Genomic DNA, 20,648 nt, shown 5'->3' on the forward strand with positions numbered 1-20,648 from the left:
AGGGCATGTAGACATATAGCATACAGTGTAGAATATGCTGTTATAATTTGACCCACTAATATCGGGACACCCTATGTATCTTAAAACGTCTCAGACCAGCAAGAAGGTTACAGCACAAGTATTATTAAAAAATGGCTTTCCAGTTTGTTTTTTTAGGAAGAAAAGAGACTTTCAATTATATGAAAGAACGCTTCGAGAATCGAACGTGTTTTTGATTAATTTGGAAAATTTTGAAAAGTTTGACGTCAGGATTTAATTAATATATCAAATTAAAAGGCGTTTAATTACCGGTAAAAACCGATTATTATTCGTTTTCTGTGAGGTGCGACAATTTTACCCCAACTAGGGCCTCTATATTCTATATTTACCTTGTACTTAGTACCTTGTATACGAGTACACGATGTCCACGGATGGAGTAGACAAAAGGATAAATAGTATACACACTGAAAAATTCGAAAAACAACATACTTAATAAAAATAAGTTTAAAAATAAGGTTCGCAATAACTAACGTTTGTTTTTTGTTACAGGGTAAGAAAAAATACAAAAATAAAAAAAATTCTAAAGAGTAAAGTAAAATTAACCAAAAGTAGCCAAAAATTTACAGTTTAAATATTTCGATTTAAACCCAATAGTATATTAGGCAACAAGTGTGGTAAACGGCATCTGAGTGGCGAATTTATTTGGCACGAGCGGAACCCAGCGGAGCGAGTGTTTAATAAACGAGTGACTTAAAGTGTTTGTCTACTCCCTTCTGTAAAATACCTAATTGTAAACTGGTCTAGCATGCTGGAAGCCTCACTTTACCACGTGAGTTTCTTGTCCCACGGATCCGAGCCACTTCGGACATTTCCGGGATATTACCGGGTTTGGGAGCTCCGCTTGAATTTTGACGTTTGTCAATTTTGAGGCTCATGTGAAAAATGTACCCAAAAACTAAAGATCGTAGAAAAAGTATAGTATGCGACACGTTTGGTAAACTTTTTAAGTCACTCGTTTATTAAACACTTGTTGCATAATATACTATTCCCAAACGTCCCGGAAATGTCCGAAGTGGCTTGGATCCGTGAGACAAGAAACCCACGTGGTAAATTAATATTTTAAAAAAGTAAATGTTTGAATAATTGACTCTTGAATATGGTCGCCTAGGAGCCGGATTTGAGAATTTGAGGGCTTCTTAAGCAACTGACATATCAAAGACCCGAAAATAACTTCGACGTCAAATAGAAGTATGGAGAGGAAGTTTTTGAACTATAAAATTGTATCCCCTTTTCTTTAATTCAATGTACAATATGCAAAACGTTTTCCTTTAAATATATTTTTCCTAATATTACAATGGCGATTTTTGCTGTCATTTTGGATTAGAAATATTCTTTGTTATAAAGTTTTATCCATGAAGATACGCAGGTGAATTGAATTTTGAAAAGCATTTGATCAACACATCACTTTTTTAATAATAATTTCATTTTTTCACTCATTCCTACGTAGCCTTATTCATACAAACATAAACCGAGCAATCCCGAGAATGTTCTCTGGCAATAGTCTTGCCTTCAAGTCCAATTTTTAGGATTTTGATAGAAATACATAGACACAAATGACTCAATTTCCTTGGATAGAAAGTAAAGCAATTGGATTAGGTTCGCCGCCCTTGACATAAGAGAAAAAATGGCGAATAACCCATTACATTGCCAAAATCCGAAAATGACACCAAATGGAAAGACAACCAAAACTTATAATTCACTTTTTATTTTTATTTTCTATTTGACCCCTTTACCTATTTTGTCCGAGGACATACTGTATATGGGTAGGATACGTAACACACACACACACACACACACACACACACACACACACACACACACACACACACACACACACAAATATCTATATATATATATATATATATATATATATATATATATATATATATATATATATATATATATATATATATATATATATATATATATATATATATATATATATATAACAAATTTTAGTTAATTGGGGTATCGGTCCTGATGAGGGCTCAAATAAAAGGCTTTTGTGCTACACCAAGCTTTCGAAAATGTTTATTTTCTTCTTCAGGGGCTACAATATGAAAGCGGCTCTTAGTTATTTAATACTAAAGTCTTATAGTTAAAGTACTTACTGCTACAGTGCCATTATAGGCCAACACCAAACTCATCCGGATAACAGAAAGAATCAAATACGACCGTTAATTATTATAACCGAGGGCAGCCATCTAGACGAAATTGTTATTACATTTTATTTAAACGAATTTTACTTCATCCGCAAAACGCAAATGATGGAAAGGTTTTATTAGTATGGCCACCGCCAGCCGTCCAGTTTTTTTCCCTTCTTTTTTTTCCCCTTTTTGTTACCTCCTTTTTGCTTACAAGGCCCTAATGTATAGAGGCTTGGGACTATTTTTCTAAATTATAATTACATTGTGACGACACTATTATCAGCAAACGCAATTCGATTGACGGTTGGTTGTAAAGTTAAGACATTAGAGTAGATCACACTGAGGCCATCAATGTCAGATCTTTTATTGACCGATTTCGGTTCCAAGAAAATCTCCACCATTTCCAAAGTTGCTCTTTTGTTGTAGTTGCTTTCTTTATGGAGAATTTTTGTTTCAACAAAGTTAACATCGTGATCCATTTGGTTAGAGTGTGTTGCTAATGAACAGGTGTTCTTATTGAGTCTGCAATCACTCTTGTGTGACGTAATTCTATCTTTAAGTACTCGCGATGTCTGTCCTATGTATACCTGATCACACTGATTACAGGGGATGCTATAAATTACTTCTGAATTCTTTTGTACCTCATCCTTATCTTTTAGTTTGCTAAAGACACTCCCCAATGTTTTTGTTTGTTTATATGCTATCTTAATATTTGTTTGTGCTCTCAGAATTTTTGTGAGTGTGGTCGTTAATTCTTTAATGTATGGCAATGAAAAATAAAAACATCTCTGATCGTCCATTCCTGGGCTATCTGAGTGGACGACCGTGTTCCGCGGGTTTGGAGCTCTTAGTGGGGTCGTGCTATATAACAATTTTTTAGTTAACCTACTTGGGTATGAGTTGTTAATCAGCATGTCGTAAAGCTTATTAAGATTTTTTTGTCTTAGTGATGGGTGAGAAATCCTCTCGATTCGTGTCTTTAATGCTATGACCAAATTTATTTTTGTTTTCGTTGTATGGTAAGAGTGGAAATTCATATATCTCCCCGAACTGGTCGGTTTTATGTACCAATCTAATATAATTTTGTTATCGTTGTTCCGGATCACTTTAGTGTCCAGAAATGGTACGCTTTTATCAATTTCCTCCTCTACTGTAAATTGTATGTGTGCATCATAGCTGTTAAACACTGTGAGCGTTTCCCTCACGCAACTTTCAGGTATGGAAGTAATTATATCATCCACATATTTTTTCAGAAATGGTAACTGAAACGACAGCTTATCTACGCACACCTCAAGTAGGTCATCCATAACGTATTGAGCTAATATTGGAGAAATGATGGCACCCATCGGTGTACCTAATTTTTGTTTGTAAAATTCATTGTTAAATCTAAAATACGTTGTATCAAAGACAAACTGAAGTATCTTCAGGAAACTAATTTGTGACAAATCAGTGTGGTTTTTAATTCTGTTCCAATGTTTTTTTATACTTTTTTCTACCAAATTATATGGAATATTACTAAATAAAGAGACGACATCCAAGCTCACAAGAACATACTTATTAGGTAATTGTTTGTCATTGATAAATGAAGAAAACTCAAATGAATCACCTGTGAAATAATCATTATTCTTATTATATGCTTTGGTTAAAACCTGAGTCAACAATGAAGCCAGTTTACTGTTCGGAGCATTAATTGATGAAATTATCGGTCTTAAGGACAATTGGGGTTTATGTATTTTGGGTAAGCCATAAAATTTAGGACAAGTTTGATTATATATATTTAAAGTTTTGGCTACCTCATTTGTTAATTGTTTTTGATCTTTTAATGATTTGACAAGTTTGTTAGCTTTTTGTTGGTAAGTAGATGTAGGATCGCATCTGAGACGCTCGTAATAGGTCCGATCCATCAGAATTTCGTTTGATTTTTGAATGTATCTTTAGACATAATAACTGTCACATTCCCTTTATCGGCCCTAGAAACGACCAACTCAGCGTGATCCTTAAAAAATTTTTTTGTCTTTTTTAACAAAATGTCTATATAGCTGCGCTTTGCCGGTTGTTTTAAAAAATTAGTCAATACATTAGTAAACTTAGCTCTTACAGTATTTTTTGCGTTCTCTGGTACAACTTTAATTATAGTTTCTACATCAGCAATTAAACGTTTGACTGAGATTTCATTGCATCTTGGTGGCACGGAAAATTTCGAACCTAAAGAGAGAAACCTCAAGACATCATCCGGGACCTCAACCTCTGAAATATTCTTAACCCAATTATCTTGTGTTTTGATTGTTAAGTGATGCTGTTGCGACTTCAAGTTTTGAAATTTGTTTATGTTCTTTTTTTTGATGGTTTTGAATTTTTTATCACATGACCCTTGTTGTCTTTTACCAAATTCGGAATCAATGTCAAAACTTTCTCTCTTACTTGTTTCAGTGATTTTTCAATACGATTGATAGTTGAAATAGTGAGTGATATTTCTAAATTAATTAATTTGTTATTCAACCTGGTATTGAATTGTCCAATTGTCCTTAAGACCGATAATTTCATCAATTAATGCTCCGAACAGTAAACTGGCTTCATTGTTGACTCAGGTTTTAACCAAAGCATATAATAAGAATAATGATTATTTCACAGGTGATTCATTTGAGTTTTCTTCATTCATCAATGACAAACAATTACCTAATAAGTATGTTCTTGTGAGCTTGGATGTCGTCTCTTTATTTAGTAATATTCCATATAATTTGGTAGAAAAAAGTATAAAAAAACATTGGAACAGAATTAGAAACCACACTGATTTGTCACAAATTAGTTTCCTGAAGATACTTCAGTTTGTCTTTGATACAACGTATTTTAGATTTAACAATGAATTTTACAAACAAAAATTAGGTACACCGATGGGTGCCATCATTTCTCCAATATTAGCTCAATACGTTATGGATGACCTACTTGAGGTGTGCGTAGATAAGCTGTCGTTTCAGTTACCATTTCTGAAAAAATATGTGGATGATATAATTACTTCCATACCTGAAAGTTGCGTGAGGGAAACGCTCACAGTGTTTAACAGCTATGATGCACACATACAATTTACAGTAGAGGAGGAAATTGATAAAAGCGTACCATTTCTGGACACTAAAGTGATCCGGAACAACGATAACAAAATTATATTAGATTGGTACATAAAACCGACCAGTTCGGGGAGATATATGAATTTCCACTCTTACCATACAACGAAAACAAAAATAAATTTGGTCATAGCATTAAAGACACGAATCGAGAGGATTTCTCACCCATCACTAAGACAAAAAAATCTTAATAAGCTTTACGACATGCTGATTAACAACTCATACCCAAGTAGGTTAACTAAAAAATTGTTATATAGCACGACCCCACTAAGAGCTCCAAACCCGCGGAACACGGTCGTCCACTCAGATAGCCCAGGAATGGACGATCAGAGATGTTTTTATTTTTCATTGCCATACATTAAAGAATTAACGACCACACTCACAAAAATTCTGAGAGCACAAACAAATATTAAGATAGCATATAAACAAACAAAAACATTGGGGAGTGTCTTTAGCAAACTAAAAGATAAGGATGAGGTACAAAAGAATTCAGAAGTAATTTATAGCATCCCCTGTAATCAGTGTGATCAGGTATACATAGGACAGACATCGCGAGTACTTAAAGATAGAATTACGTCACACAAGAGTGATTGCAGACTCAATAAGAACACCTGTTCATTAGCAACACACTCTAACCAAATGGATCACGATGTTAACTTTGTTGAAACAAAAATTCTCCATAAAGAAAGCAACTACAACAAAAGAGCAACTTTGGAAATGGTGGAGATTTTCTTGGAACCGAAATCGGTCAATAAAAGATCTGACATTGATGGCCTCAGTGTGATCTACTCTAATGTCTTAACTTTACAACCAACCGTCAATCGAATTGCGTTTGCTGATAATAGTGTCGTCACAATGTAATTATAATTTAGAAAAATAGTCCCAAGCCTCTATACATTAGGGCCTTGTAAGCAAAAAGGAGGTAACAAAAAGGGGAAAAAAAAGAAGGGAAAAAAACTGGACGGCTGGCGGTGGCCATACTAATAAAACCTTTCCATCATTTGCGTTTTGCGGATGAAGTAAAATTCGTTTAAATAAAATGTAATAACAATTTCGTCTAGATGGCTGCCCTCGGTTATAATAATTAACGGTCGTATTTGATTCTTTCTGTTATCCGGATGAGTTTGGTGTTGGCCTATAATGGCACTGTAGCAGTAAGTACTTTAACTATAAGACTTTAGTATTAAATAACTAAGAGCCGCTTTCATATTGTAGCCCCTGAAGAAGAAAATAAACATTTTCGAAAGCTTGGTGTAGCACAAAAGCCTTTTATTTGAGCCCTCATCAGGACCGATACCCCAATTAACTAAAATTTGTTGTTCAACTAGCCGGTCACGACTACCGTTTTGTATATATATATATATATATATATATATATATATATATATATATATATATATATATATATATATATATATATATATATATATATATATATATATATATATATATATATATATGATGACACTATATTCCGGGATATCATCCGTTCGCTCGTTGAACTCCGACTGGAATCCTGCATCCGACTGGAATCCTGCAAATCTTGCATCCGACTGGAATCCTGCAGACGTTTCGCCAAAATCTCACTTGGCATCTTCAATGCTCGCGCTCCGAAAACACTTCGAACACGGAAGCTGATGTCGACATTTTGCTGCACCTCTAAAGCGATTCACAAAAAAAAATCATTTCATTTTCATGTTTAATTGACATTCTGAAACTGAAATTTCCCGCACGCCACTGAGCCGGCTGATATCCTCGTGCAGTTTGCTGCGGAGTGTCCCCGACCGAGTATCGGTCTTGCGTGTTTATTGTGTCCTCTGCCGCGCTCGGTGTTAGACGTGCTGAAATAAAAAGTCTTCGAGTCAAAGTCGTACCGTCTCGTTTCCTTCGATATTCGTCTTCCCACCCGGAGATGGCCCATGGAAGTTACGATTCGATAGAACCGATCAATATCCTGCGACGACTGTTGCGGTTAAATATCGAGTAAACGTTAGGGTTTGCCAAAGAAAAATTATCAAGGCGGCTGTGTTTTGACATACACAAAGACAATAATTTAATTCCTTTACGTCAACCCCGACTCTGCCAATAACCAGTGGCTGTGATACCTGCATTACCGGCATTTGTTTCGGTAAGTAATACAATTTCGGTTTAGTGATTTGTTATGTATTAACGCCCAAACGTTAGCATGTGATTGTTTATAATTCAAGGTAAATCCGTAAGTAATCGCAAGTGAAGTGCAGTCTCGCGTTGTGCTATTGATTTTGAGGGATAAACGTACGCCGCGACCTATCCCACGGCCTCCTAAAATAAATTATATTTTACCGAGTTACGAACCGTGCCGGTTGTGAATCATCTGGGATTCGAAAATTCCCAGGGTTCAAAGTACACGGAAACGTAAGTGAGTGTCGGCGATAAGGGCACTTAATCTATAGAAATGACGACTTTTTGTCGGACGGTGATGAAATTTGATTGCCGATTGCTAGATAGCTTTTATTCTTGGGAGCTCCCATTACGTAATAGAGATGATAGTTTAAAGCTTTCGTTAAACGGGAGCTTTCTTTCCGCAAAAGCCACTCACAATGAGTCCCAATTAGATGCGGGTACTTGTGCATGCGAGGCGTCGCGAATACCCACTTGAGTGAGCTCCTAAAGTTGATTGAGATAAAAAAACTGTGATTGCGATCAGCCACAGTAAGATTTATTGGTATCACTGCACTTTGCCCGATCGACGTGCATCAAAAATTGCGCACAGACGTAAAAACATACACGGATAGATAGATAGATTACATTATTAAAGATTATATTATCAAGTCAATCATAACGCAAAGTTCTTTTCAGTTAGCTTTGATTGTTACTCGTTTTTTGTTTTACTTTACGTCAAAGCAGTTTTCTTATATTAAACAAGATAGTTCTCACAATCTTGCTACCCGAGTTTGTATTTCAAAGAAGCCGCTTCGCGGCTTCTTGTCTTTGAATGGAACTTTCGCAAAGTCGATGTAATTTTATTATGCAACCACCCTGTATAAAATGTCTTTCGCGTCTCACCGAACTTCAAAGCTACTGCAAACTTTGGTAAATATGAAAATTTGTATCAGTGCTAGACATCCGCAATAACATTTTTCCAAATATCCCGTGCATGGAAACAGTAAACAAAAAATCGTAGCTCTCGACACAGCTTACGATACTCTTTAAAGCAAATCTTATCTTTTGCCGTTTTATATTTACGACCAATAATTTATCAAAAAAAAAAAGTTTTCAGGATGTTTTAGATTTTTTGCGGATAAGCGACACATCCTGTATATAATTCATAAAATGTTCGAAGTAGAGTTTATAGCCCAGGATCTGCCACATTTCCGGGCACATGAATTTTTCCAATTGAGTAAATGGTTTTCGAGAAAATATTTATTTTCTGGAACTAGGCAGTATGCCGTAATAGTAAATGACGTCATCGCGTAAATACAAAAATTGTAGCTCGCTGGCTATTGGACTGTGTCAGTCAAATTTTTCACTAATTTTGATTTCCGGCTAATAATTTACTCTCAAAAAGAAAAGTTTTCAGGGTCTTTTAAATTTCTTGTTCATACCTGAAACACCCTGTATATAATCGAAAAAATTGCCTAAAACAAAAGTTATAGCCCTGGATCTCCCGCGTTTTCTAGTTTTTGAGATAGTAATGTTTTTGTGGAAGCCAAAATAGCCAAAAAAAATTCAAAAATTAAAAAAATGCTTTTGCTCAACTTCTACGGTTTAGATTTAGGTATGGACTTCCTTGCCAAATTTGAAGCCCATAGCTGCAAGTTTGAGACCGCTATTACATTTGTGAATATTGCACAGAATATTCCGAACACTCCGTACAATATGTGGAAACCTTAAATACAATAGTTTTTGTCATGTAAAATAATCTGGCAACTGAAATATAGTATTTTCCTTAAAAGTAGAACATATTTTTCAGTTTTTGCGAAAAAGCGGCGCACTCTGCACATTTTTGAGAAATTATTATTGGCCTAATGTTCTGCATACTCTCGTCCAAAAATTTTTTCGCCGCGTAAACAATTTTCGAGAAATGACTTAAGCCCTTGCAAAATCGATTTTTTATTAAAACAAAAAATACTTGCCAACAAAGTCAGTCAGTCACGTTAGAGGCAGACAGAATCGTTTAAAGCTTAAGTCTTTTAAATGCCTTAACATCTCCTCAGCGGTCATCTTTGTCTAAAAAACTTGGCTCTTTTAGGGAACTAAATAGTAGTAATAGAAGAAAAGTAGTTGCTACTTGCTAGGTGCTCGACTCAATACAGCATTATTCAAAGACATTTTTCATATATAGCTCTTGAATTGATCAATAAATTACCAGTAGTATTTTTAAACGATTTGTCCTTAATTACAACAAATTTTCAAAATATTTATTTTTGATAATGACGACGATTTTTACTATTCACAAATCTTCTGGATTTCTCTTGCATCGGTTGTTGATGAATCGAACTTGCTGACATTTCACCAATCATCCTGTTCGCTTCTTCAGAGCTTAATTGAAACTGATTCGCATTCTATTCTGTACCTGCTTATATATCGTTTGAGGGGGGCGGAGCTAAATGAGGGACGTGAACATTGCCTTGAATGACTCATATTGATAGAAGAATTTATTACATGGAAGAATTTTAGTTTTTTATGGAATAAAGTTTAATGTCTAGCTTCGTGATTGTGTTCGGCAACTGCTGCTTCATGCTGTTTCATGTTATTTGAGCCTAGTTGATATTTTTCGTCCGGTCTCGAGAATGTATTCTTTGCCGTATATGCACGGAATGTTTTAAACTCCTGCTATCTCAAAGGACATTTTGTTGACTTTTAATACGTGGTCAGTGATCTTTTGAATGTAAGGAACAGGATAACGGTGGCAAGGGTGGGGTTGCTTTAGGACTCATTGTCTTTGGAAGATTATGGTGAAGTGTATTCTGTGATAGAACGCTAAATGTCTCTAATGTGAAAATTATTAGAGAGAAGAGCAAATGTAAGGTGTTTTAATTCTGGGTTCAGTGACTGTGGCTGAAATAGTTTTACTACTCTGTAAACAAGACAGTTGATAAGCGATGATTTTTGGGCCTGATGGTGATGTGACAATGCATTAAGGTATCGGTTTGTGTGCGTAGGTTTTCTGTAAACACAATGACCCAAATTGTGTATTGATTAGAATATCAAAGAATGGGAGGTTATTATTAGTTTCTAATTCAATTAGTTTCCAAATTAATCGTAAAACGTATGTTAGGGTGTATAGAGTTTAAATGTCTAAGAAAATTTACTAAGGATTCTTGACCATGAGGCCAAATAACAAAAGTATCATCGACGTAGCGTTTCCATAATTTTGGTTTTTGATGGAAGGTGTCGAGGGCTTTCTTCTCAAAGGCTTCTATAAATATATTCGCGATGACTTTTCTCAACGTTTATTCAAAAATTTGACCATTATAAGAAAAATGTGTTCCAGACAAGCATTTTTCAATTAAGATGAGAAGGTGGGGTTTCAAATTCTATGGTTTTAATATCTCTGAATAGTGTTGAGCGTTTCAGGAATAGGGACTTTAGAAAACTGAGGTTCTACGTTCGTACTAACCAGAATATCCTGTGCGTCTAATGTATGGTTTTTATTTGTTCAATGAAATGAAAGGAATTAAGTACTAAACTATTGGTTTTCCCTATAAAGGATTTTAATGTATTTTTTATTATAACGATAATTGCTTAGATTTTCTTTGTATTAAAGAGACTACGTTTGAAAGCGGTCTTTGAGTGACAACTTATTCTTAACTATTATCCTATATATAAATTTTTTAATTCTTCTTAATTTTTAATCGTTACACTTCTTGCTTTCTGGATGATAAAGACATGCTTCTCAAAACAATCTAAAATTAAGTTCAAATAAGTGTGCAGTAATGGGATTTGACCAAAAAACATAATTGCCTTCCTAAACAATAACCTTTCACTATTTATAGATGGACTGAAATTCCCGATTGTAAGAAAACCAAAAAATCTCGGCTTAATCCTTGAGGATGACTTGCGTTTCATCGCCATTGCAAAAGGCTCTACGATCTACGATAAAAACCATTTTAAAATACAAATTTCACAAAAAATTATGTGTGTGTGTGTGCTGGCGTATTACCCTTGCCTTGACGTCTGTATTAAGAATCGGTTACAAAAGCTTAAGAAAAGAATAAATAAAGTCATCTTACTTTGTCACACTCGATAGCAGGACAAATCATCGCTTCTCTTAAAAATCTAACCCTTAACAATTTTCGTAGAGAGCTCATACGCTCCTTAATCGTAGCTCAATTATCCGTTGTGGTCTAGTAGGTTTTTTTTTGTATCTCTATATACAGGGTCTCCCAAGTGAGCAAAATTTAAAGGTTAATAACGTGCTGTTTAAAAATTCCCATCACTTCCGGAGATACGTCGAAAAATCTAAATTTGCCTATTTTGTTTTTGTTTCTGGTATTATGATTTCCAATAACCGTATCATATATGGTTATAAAATTAAAATGTTGAATCGCACTGTAGTGAAGCTATACCCGAAAGACATATCGCGATGACCGCAGACCGACCTTGGTTGATTTGAGCGGATTATTTTGAAAAAAAAATAACGCGATAGCAAAAAGCTGACGGCGTCAAGAATCGCAATTGTTTTCGCCCCACCGATTAATGTAAACACCGGATTGTGCAACGAGACGAAATTGAAAAGGTCGTATTCCAAAGCAGTAGATGTTTTTGTTAATCTATCAAAGTGTTAAAAAAAATTAGGTTAGTTTGACGGTTAAGTGTCAGTACAGGCGTACGGATGAATTGTAACAAGAGGAAATTCTGATTTCCCCGTAACTATTAGGTAGTGCCGTGACTCGGCGTATCAACGCTCTCTTTTCAACTCCTGTTTATGCGTATTACAGCGCTGTTCTTTTCCTTATATTATAATAAACGTACAATTCATGACTTGGGTATTATAAAAACTGCTAACAAAATTAAGAAGGTGTACAGGAATTTCCCTTACTATTGAACAATTAAACGATTAGATAATACATTTTTTGATTAAATTGGTCGTTTTTTGTATACAAACTAACTGATAAATGTCAAATATAGCAATAATAACAAATGCCTTTAGCATTTTTTTAATCTACTACCTTTTTTTATGTCGTTATGCATTGTATAAGTTTTTCTTCAAAATTTAGTTCAATCCCCCTCACTCACTTTTAAAAAGTACAAAAATATGTGTGTGTGGTTTTATAGTTCTATATATTTTAGTGTTCTTTGTTGACTTTTGACCCGACGTTCGCCGCCTTAAGTTTTTAAGTGTTTTAAAACACCCTGTATATATATTTAATTAACAAATCTATTAAACGCACTTTTTGTATATATATATATATATATATATATATATATATATATATATATATATATATATATATATATATATATATATATATATAGATGTATATATAATAATATTCTAAAAATTGCATTTTAACTTTTATCTAAGTTCGAGAAATAGATAATCAACAGAAAATTTTTAATTGTTTATGGAAAACGAGATCACCATAGAAAGACTTAACGGTATCGAAGTTTGAACAGTCTAGAAGTGATAACTCACTACTTAGCATTTTTTTTTAAATCATGGAAAAACTTATGAAAAAGCGCTTATTACAATAAATTGCAAACATGGTTCAAGTAAACAAATTCCAGTATGGTTTCCTTCAAAATAGTAATCCCACTGTGGGTATTTTCAGTCATATTTCAAATTCATTGGGATAACAAAAAGATCTACGATAGCTATAGATCTGATAAAGGCTTTCGATATAGTTGTTTTTGATATTTTATTAAATAAATTGGAAAACTTACGAATTACTGGAGAAATCAGTTTGGCAAACTTAACAATGTTAAAAGTGATACACAGTCAGATTCCTCGGGAGTGCCGCAGGGTTCAGTCTTGGGGCCTCTGTTGTACTCTCTATATGTATTAAACTTCAGACCTGTATATCTCAAAACACGCTTTAGCCTACACAGGTGCAGAAGAAAAATTTTATGTGCAAAGGTCAACAGTGACTTTAATAAAAAAAAATTTACGGTATTTCAGTAAAGAAATTAAGAAAGATCAGGACTAAGTAAATAATGTTAGATATTTAGTGGATGACAAATTAAGTTGGAACGAGTAAGTAGATAATAAAATTGTACCTATGATCCTGGCAATATTTAAATGTAGACGTTATTTACCAAAAAAAAACTAAGGACATATTTTACAATGTTTATATGTCTATTTGCTATATGGGGTAGCAAAACAAATTTTCAACGAATGGAAGTGTTACAAAACAAAATAGTAAAAATGTACACACACTAGGACAACTAGGCTATAAAAGAACTAAATATCTTCAAGTTGAATTTACTTCTGCAAATCGGACAACGTAAATTAATATTCAAAGTAATAAACAGTGAAGAAAAATCTAATTTTACAATAGTTTTACCTAGTCAAGTGCACAATTATGTCTGATTAAAAACAAGAGCCAATATAGGACCGCAAAATCCTATTGTCTTTCAAGAGGCTTTTAATGATTTGTCAAGAGGTGTAAAATCTACAAATAAACTGAGTTTATTCTTAGTATACAGATAAGTTTGCAATCATAACTTATTCAAAGTTATTGTTTTTGTTAAATAAATATTTGTTAAAAAAAAGCTTGTATAATTTTAATTACTTATTCTTATTAAAACAAAAATATTAATAAAAATATAGATAATAAAATAAGCATCGCAAAATATTATTTTAATTGTTTAAAATAACCTTTTAAACATTAAAAAGATTTAAATTGTAAGTAAAATCCAGTTTTTTTTTTGTTAACGCCGTGCTTAGAGTTTATCTTTAAGTAATCCATTAAATATTTTTCCCCCAGATCTGAATGCTTTTATTTTGCTGCTGCGGGAAACAGACCCTGTACATTGTATTCCGTCTAAAAGCTAAAATAATCAAGTTTTCCACCATAGACATATACCGTTTCTACTAGTCCAATAAGAATTATTTACCGAGAAATAAAATTTCATCCCAAAACCGTTACAGCTACTACACATACAGAGGCCCTGCGTAATGCCGAAATTTGCAGCTTTAACAAGCAACATGGCCGCTGACAGATCGTCAATAAGTTTGGATGCGGTATTTTTACTTCAGGATTTTCTTAAAATAAGCCTACATCTACTTGAAAAAAGTCATTTCGCGCGATATTGTTACATTCGAGATCGGAGTAGGCGAAAATGCAGAGTCTACGAAAATATTATTAGAACAATGTAGGACGTTGACACGAAAACACGCGGTGCACGCGAACTCGAAAAAAAAGCCGCACGCGGATATTACGGGGCCGGCAGAAAGTGATGACGATCGTTGAGGAAGCATGTCGATGGCGATGTACAGGGCAAGGTCGCTGATGAGCCTCAGGAAAGTCCGACCACTTTTGCGCCGCAGGAATTTCGGAAGGACCTACTTTTGACGGTTGACGTCATCGCCGCTTTAAATTGTAACCTCGTTTTGATGATGGCCGCCTCGTTATCGGCGTTCGTTTGTTTGTCTTTTGTCTTGATTTCCCCGGGCGGTGAAGGTGGGAAAAATTTCAGGTTACCGTTTGGAACTCAATAGCTAAAGGAGCCTAGAGAATATGTTTAACTTTTTTACAAAACTGCCAGATTCCCCCTGCGTCGATTTTTGCTGAGTCGAACTTGCTAACGTTGCGCCAATCATCCTGTTGGTTTTTTCAGAGCTTAACTGGTGACAGGTAAAGACCTGAGTCGCAGTTAAGATTGTTAACTTGTTTATAGATTTCTATAGACTCTCCAATTTTTCGTTGGTAGAAGAATTGATTACATGCAAGAATTTTAGTTTTATCGAGTTTCGTTATTGTGTTCGGCAACTGCTGATGAGTTTATTTTGTCTTAGTCTTCAGGCTCTTTGACCCTAGTTGATATTTTTCGTCCGGTCTCTCCAATGTATTCTTTGCAGCATGTGCATTGAATGCTGTAAACTCCTGTAAAATCCAATCCCGACATCGTAATCCTGAAAGCAGGTAAAGGAAATGCTACGGTGGTCATGATTTAAGATATTCTTACAGACGGATCATATCGTCAACTTAAAAAAGATCCTACGTCATCTATAGATCGCAACCTTAAATCTGTTGATAAGGCTTCTTCTCTATCAGACTCCGTGAGAAAATCTGTTAACCCTCATGACTCTAAAATTCCTCGTCTGTGCGGACTCCCAAAGATTCGCAAACCATGATTACCCATTCGACCTACTGTCAGCAAAATATCTAGCTTCCTTATTAAAACCCTTTACAGGGACTTCATTGAACAATTAAAAAGCATTACTTTGAGATACACAAGATATTCTGGTTAGTTTCGACGTAGAATCCTTCTTTACCATTCCTGAAACTCTCGACATCATTTCAGATATATTAAAATTAGAAAATATGGAACCAAGCCTTCTCAACTTAATTGAAAAATGCTTGTCTGGAACATATTTTTCTAATAACGGTCAAAATTTTTCAACAAACGTCCAGAACAGCTATGGGTTCTCCACTATCATCAATCATCGCGAATATATTTATGGAAGCCTTTGAGAAGAAAGTTCTCGACACCTTTCATCTAAAACGAAAATTATGGAAACGCTACGCCGATGATACTTTTGTTATTTATCCTCATGATCAAGAATCCCTAGTAGATTTTCTCAGACATTTAAACTCTGTACACCCCAACTTACGTTTTACCGTTAAGTTGAAAACTAATAATAACCTCCCATTCTTAGATATTCTTATCACCAGGAAATCAGACCTAATATTGGGTCATTGTGTTTACAAAAAACTACGTACACAGACCGATACCTTAATGCATGGTCACATCACCATCCAGCCCAAAAATCATCCGTTATCAACTCTCTTGTTTACAGACCCGTAAAACTATTCTCAGCCTGGGTCACTGGACCTGGAATTACCTCCTTACCTCTGCTCTACTCTCTAATAATTTCCATATTAAAGATATTAAGCGTTCCATCACAAAATACACCTCACCACAACCTTCCAACAGCAATGAGGCCGAAAGCAATCACACACTAGCCACTGTTGTCTTTCCTTACATTCAAAACATCACTGACCACGTATCAAAAGTTATAAAGAAATTTAACGTCAAAACCACATTTACCACTTGTCCAAAAATCTCTCAACAACTTCGATCCGTCAAAGACAGAATTCCATTTGAGATACCAGGAGTTTACAACATTCCATGCATATGGGGAAAAGAATACATTGGAGGGACCGGACGAAAAATATCAACTAGGTTCAAAGAACCTGAAAGAGTCTTAAGCCAAATAAACTCATCAACAGTTGCCGAACACAATCACGAAACCGGACATAAAATTTTATTCGATAAAACTAAAATTCTTGCATATAATCAGTTCTTCTACCAGCGAAAAATCCGAGAATCTATAGAAATCTATAAACAACCTAACAATCTTAACCGCGACTCAGGTCCTGTCACCAATAATCAGTCAGGGAATCAATCATCCAACACAATGTGTATGCTCCTTATTTAGCTCTGCCCCCTCAGACAGTATATATAGGTACAGAGGAAAATGCGAGTTAGTCTTAGTTAAGCTCTGAAGAAGCCAATAGGTTGATTGACGAAACGTTACCAAGTTCGACTCAGCAAAAATCGATGCAGGAGAGAAGTTTTGTAAAAAGTATTACAGTAGCCTGTGGAAGTTTCTTTGAAAAATTAATATGTTTAACTTATTCTCTTACCAAAAAAGATGCATTTCAACTCCATTGTGTCTAAAAATTGGTGATAAAATTAGTCGCATCCTAAAAAAATAAATTCTAATCCAATTCAACATATCTTATTAAAACAATCAGACTCAAGAGTTCGTATCAACCCCCAGAAAAAGTGTCCAATGTTTAGCTTGGGTCATTTTGATACATTTATTTCTGGTTGGATATGTGGGCTTCGTGAGCAGAAAATAATTGCGCATTCCTTTTCACGTAGTGCCGACTCTCTCGTTTATTAATTAAATGTGTTCCATTTGAAAATCTTGAGATTTTGTTAATGAAATTCGCGAAAAGGGCACCACCTATTTGGGACACCCTGTACCAGCTGAGGCGCCATCATCTCCTTAGTCCGTGGTTAAATTTTCGTTGCAATATCTGTATCAGTAGCGTCACAATACAATTTTACACGGGACAATCGAAATATGAAAAAAAAAAACACTTAACCTCAATTTCTGCCTAAACTATGCAAAATTCAAATAGGAATTTCTTAAGAAAGTGACCTTTATTTTAACCAAGGATTCCAAAGATGTCGATATATACAGGATGTTCCATTTAAAATAACAAATTTGATGTCGGAGGGGACACTTTTGGGACACCCTGTATCATGTAAATTGTAATATTTTAAATCTTCAGGAGAGTCCAAGAAACTTTTGTACGATACTTTTTTTCGTATCTCCTACTTCGTTAGGTAAATACAAGTAGCCAATATAAATTTGTGTTGCCTTTGATTCTGAAAGATGTATTTTCTATTCTATCTATTTCTAAATACGTTATACGTAATTTGAAATAAGTTATTTTAACTATTTCTTTAGTATTGGCCTATTTATCGTTTTGCAAAATTATTGTAGTAGGCCGTGTTATATCGCAAGAACTAAATGCAATCTTGTTTTAACCGGCGGGTTACGAGGACTTGTATACTTTTGATAATCACCCTGTACAGATACACATACATTTGGGCACCAAAAAAAGAGGAAAATGTCAAATAACAAGTCGCTCCACTTTTGTTGCATATCGATTTTTACAACATATGATACTCTTGAATACAATATGGCGACTTCCGGCGCTTCAACTTCAACAGCTGGTTTCGAGAAGAACCAATCTTACAAAACGCGGCGTTTTTTTAATAATAATTTTGGAATGTTTTTGATCTAAAGACTGAGACGTTTCTAAAACTTGTAAGATACAAACGGCAGTAGCAAATTACCTCGGTTTATTTTACCCCCTCCATTTCGCTTAATCCCATTACGCAACGCCATCTTTAAACTAACCGGTCGGCCATGGGACAATGGCGGAATACCAATTAGGAATATCGCCACGGATTGCTAGATTACGCGTTGATTCTTGTTGCAGGTCGCTACCAACATGTCTACCGCCATCTCGACCGCGCAGACGGCCACGCTCGTCACCGCCGCCATTTTGAAGACTGACGAAAAGCCGGCGAAGCTCGTGCGCACGTCCTCGATCGAGAAGTTCCTCAAATTCAACACGTACATATGCTCGCCTCAGTACTACACACTGCCGGCCATCTTGACATGGCTGAGGTCTTCCAAAAACGGCTTCCATGCGTCCGCCGAGAAGACCATCTTCCTGTTCAGGTCGTTAATATTCAGCTCGTTTCTCTTCCGGTACTCGTCGCATGGAGTGAGGTCCGCGCTTCAAGCCGGCCGGAGAGTGCTGATCAGCCAGCTCCCGTCGACCCTGTTGGGAGTCGCTTTTCACGTGGGCGTGGTTTTGCTCGCGTCCCAGCTGTTGTGCTGCGCATACCTTTTAGCCACGGTCGTCGTTCCCTTAGGGTTAAGTTTTTTGCTGAGCAGTATAGTCGGCATTGTCCTGTTGGGCTACAAAATTAACAGGTTCTCGTGCCGGAAGTGCGACAGGAGGAAGAAAACCAAGTGACCGATCGAACTCAACGCGTTGCCATTGTAAATTAAGTTTTATGGTCCGTGACTTTTCTCGCGGCTACTTTTTCAAGACTGGACGTTTCCGTAGCGATTTTTTGTACATATTTATTTTAGTTTTACGTCGCTGAATAAGAAAAAAAGTGATTATGTAATTTTTCGTACGGCACAGTTTGAAAATAAACAGGTTTGCCGATAACCCCGTGTGTTTACGTTTCCCCACCTTTTTTTTTAATCGGATCGTTAGGCGAACCGGTAAGATCCGGTTCGCAGCGGATGGTAATCGCAATCGTTTTTATTTCGAAAATGGTGCCGATTTTTCGACTATTATCTTGTCGTTAGGTGCGGACGTTGCGGAAACTTACGACCTTACGGCGCCATCTATGAACCGGCCTAAACAAAACGGTAAAAATCCACTTTGGGGATTGGAAATGGCAATTTCACCATTATGTCACTTTATTAAATAAAGTTTATTTGTTATTAACGGCTTATGGTCGAATTTTACAGGTTCCTTTTTGTTGACGTTACGTTAAAAAGTTAGATTATTTCTGGGTTTCTTTCGGAGGAATAATGGGCAACAAAATTGTATTTATCGCAACGCAGTGTTTGGTAGTGTTTTTAGATACCGAAGAGGATTTGCCGTGAATCACAAAATGATTATGGGAGATCGGCAGCAAAAGGTTGTAAAGTTGCATGCGCCATCGGCAATACTCGTCAATAAGTGACACCGTCCGAAGCTAACATGTTGCCAATTGTTGCTTTTTTCGTAGCTTCGTAGGATTTGTTAGTTAATTTTATTTTCATTTATTAGAAGAACAGTGTTTTTTCGTCAGCTTGTAACCTTAATAACAGGCAGACCTCTTTTTAATTTAAAAATATTGCTTTTGCCTTTACACATGCAGGCAACTGTTAAGACCTGCCTGTACAGGTCAAGACACGCGAGTAAGTGCGAATGTGTATGGGTCAAAACTCAAGGCGCGTTCAGTTGCAAGCGCGGCTCGAAGCGAATCAGATGGTGTCTGATTTTTAGAGCAAGTGCGAAGGCCAACTTCATTTTTCGCACAGCAGCAGGCCCCACCAACTGGTGAACCTCGAGATTTACCTGAATAGTGTGGTCGCAATTTGTTTCGCACTTGCTCGCGGACTTACCTGGACACACTTGCGCGAAAGAAACTAGTCAAATAAAAATATGTACATAACAAGCGAAGTTCAGGTACAGTAAAAGCAAATCCTTATTTTTTAAATTCATAACCCACATATTTTCGAAACTTAGCGTATTACACCACCACTTCGGCTTTAAACTTTATGGAGCCTTATTCCACAGTAGGTAGCGTCGAACTATTCACTATCATTACGTGCGCTTCAAGTAAGAGATAAAATAAAACAACGCCAAAATAAGACGTCTAAAATCTTTGCCCAACGAAACAAAAATTACCCGGTTTAGTGGCGAAAATTCAAAGAAAAAACTTTACAATTTTACAACTTTGCGTCAATTGATGCGATGCGTTAGCAGACTTCGTTGTATTGGTCTCAAAAAACGTTTGTTTTTCTTGTTTCTTTGTTCAAGTTTTACTGGCTCCCACTGTTTACAGAGAACAAGTGTAATTTTTAGCATTTGTATAT

General features: G+C 35.6%; 1 protein-coding gene across 2 annotated transcripts in view; it reads left to right on the forward strand.

Moving 5' to 3' along the window:
* The window catches only part of LOC132705835 (uncharacterized), a 33,727-nt gene extending 14,513 nt beyond the window's left edge, over positions 1-19,214 (forward strand). The window contains exons 1-2 of one of the 2 annotated variants that reach the window (XM_060676749.1): positions 7,130-7,433; positions 18,478-19,214. In XM_060676749.1, coding sequence (XP_060532732.1) covers positions 18,490-19,023 — 534 coding nt within the window. In that variant the 5' untranslated portion in view covers positions 7,130-7,433; positions 18,478-18,489 and the 3' untranslated portion in view covers positions 19,024-19,214. Of the gene's footprint in view, positions 1-7,129; positions 7,434-18,477 lie in introns of those variants that run through there. The other variant, XM_060676750.1, reaches the window with a different exon arrangement.
* Positions 19,215-20,648: the final 1,434 nt, after the last annotated feature.

Source organism: Cylas formicarius, unplaced genomic scaffold, assembly GCF_029955315.1.
Source record: "Cylas formicarius isolate icCylForm1 unplaced genomic scaffold, icCylForm1.1 PGA_scaffold_8__14_contigs__length_24414737, whole genome shotgun sequence".
NCBI lineage: Eukaryota > Metazoa > Arthropoda > Insecta > Coleoptera > Brentidae > Cylas > Cylas formicarius.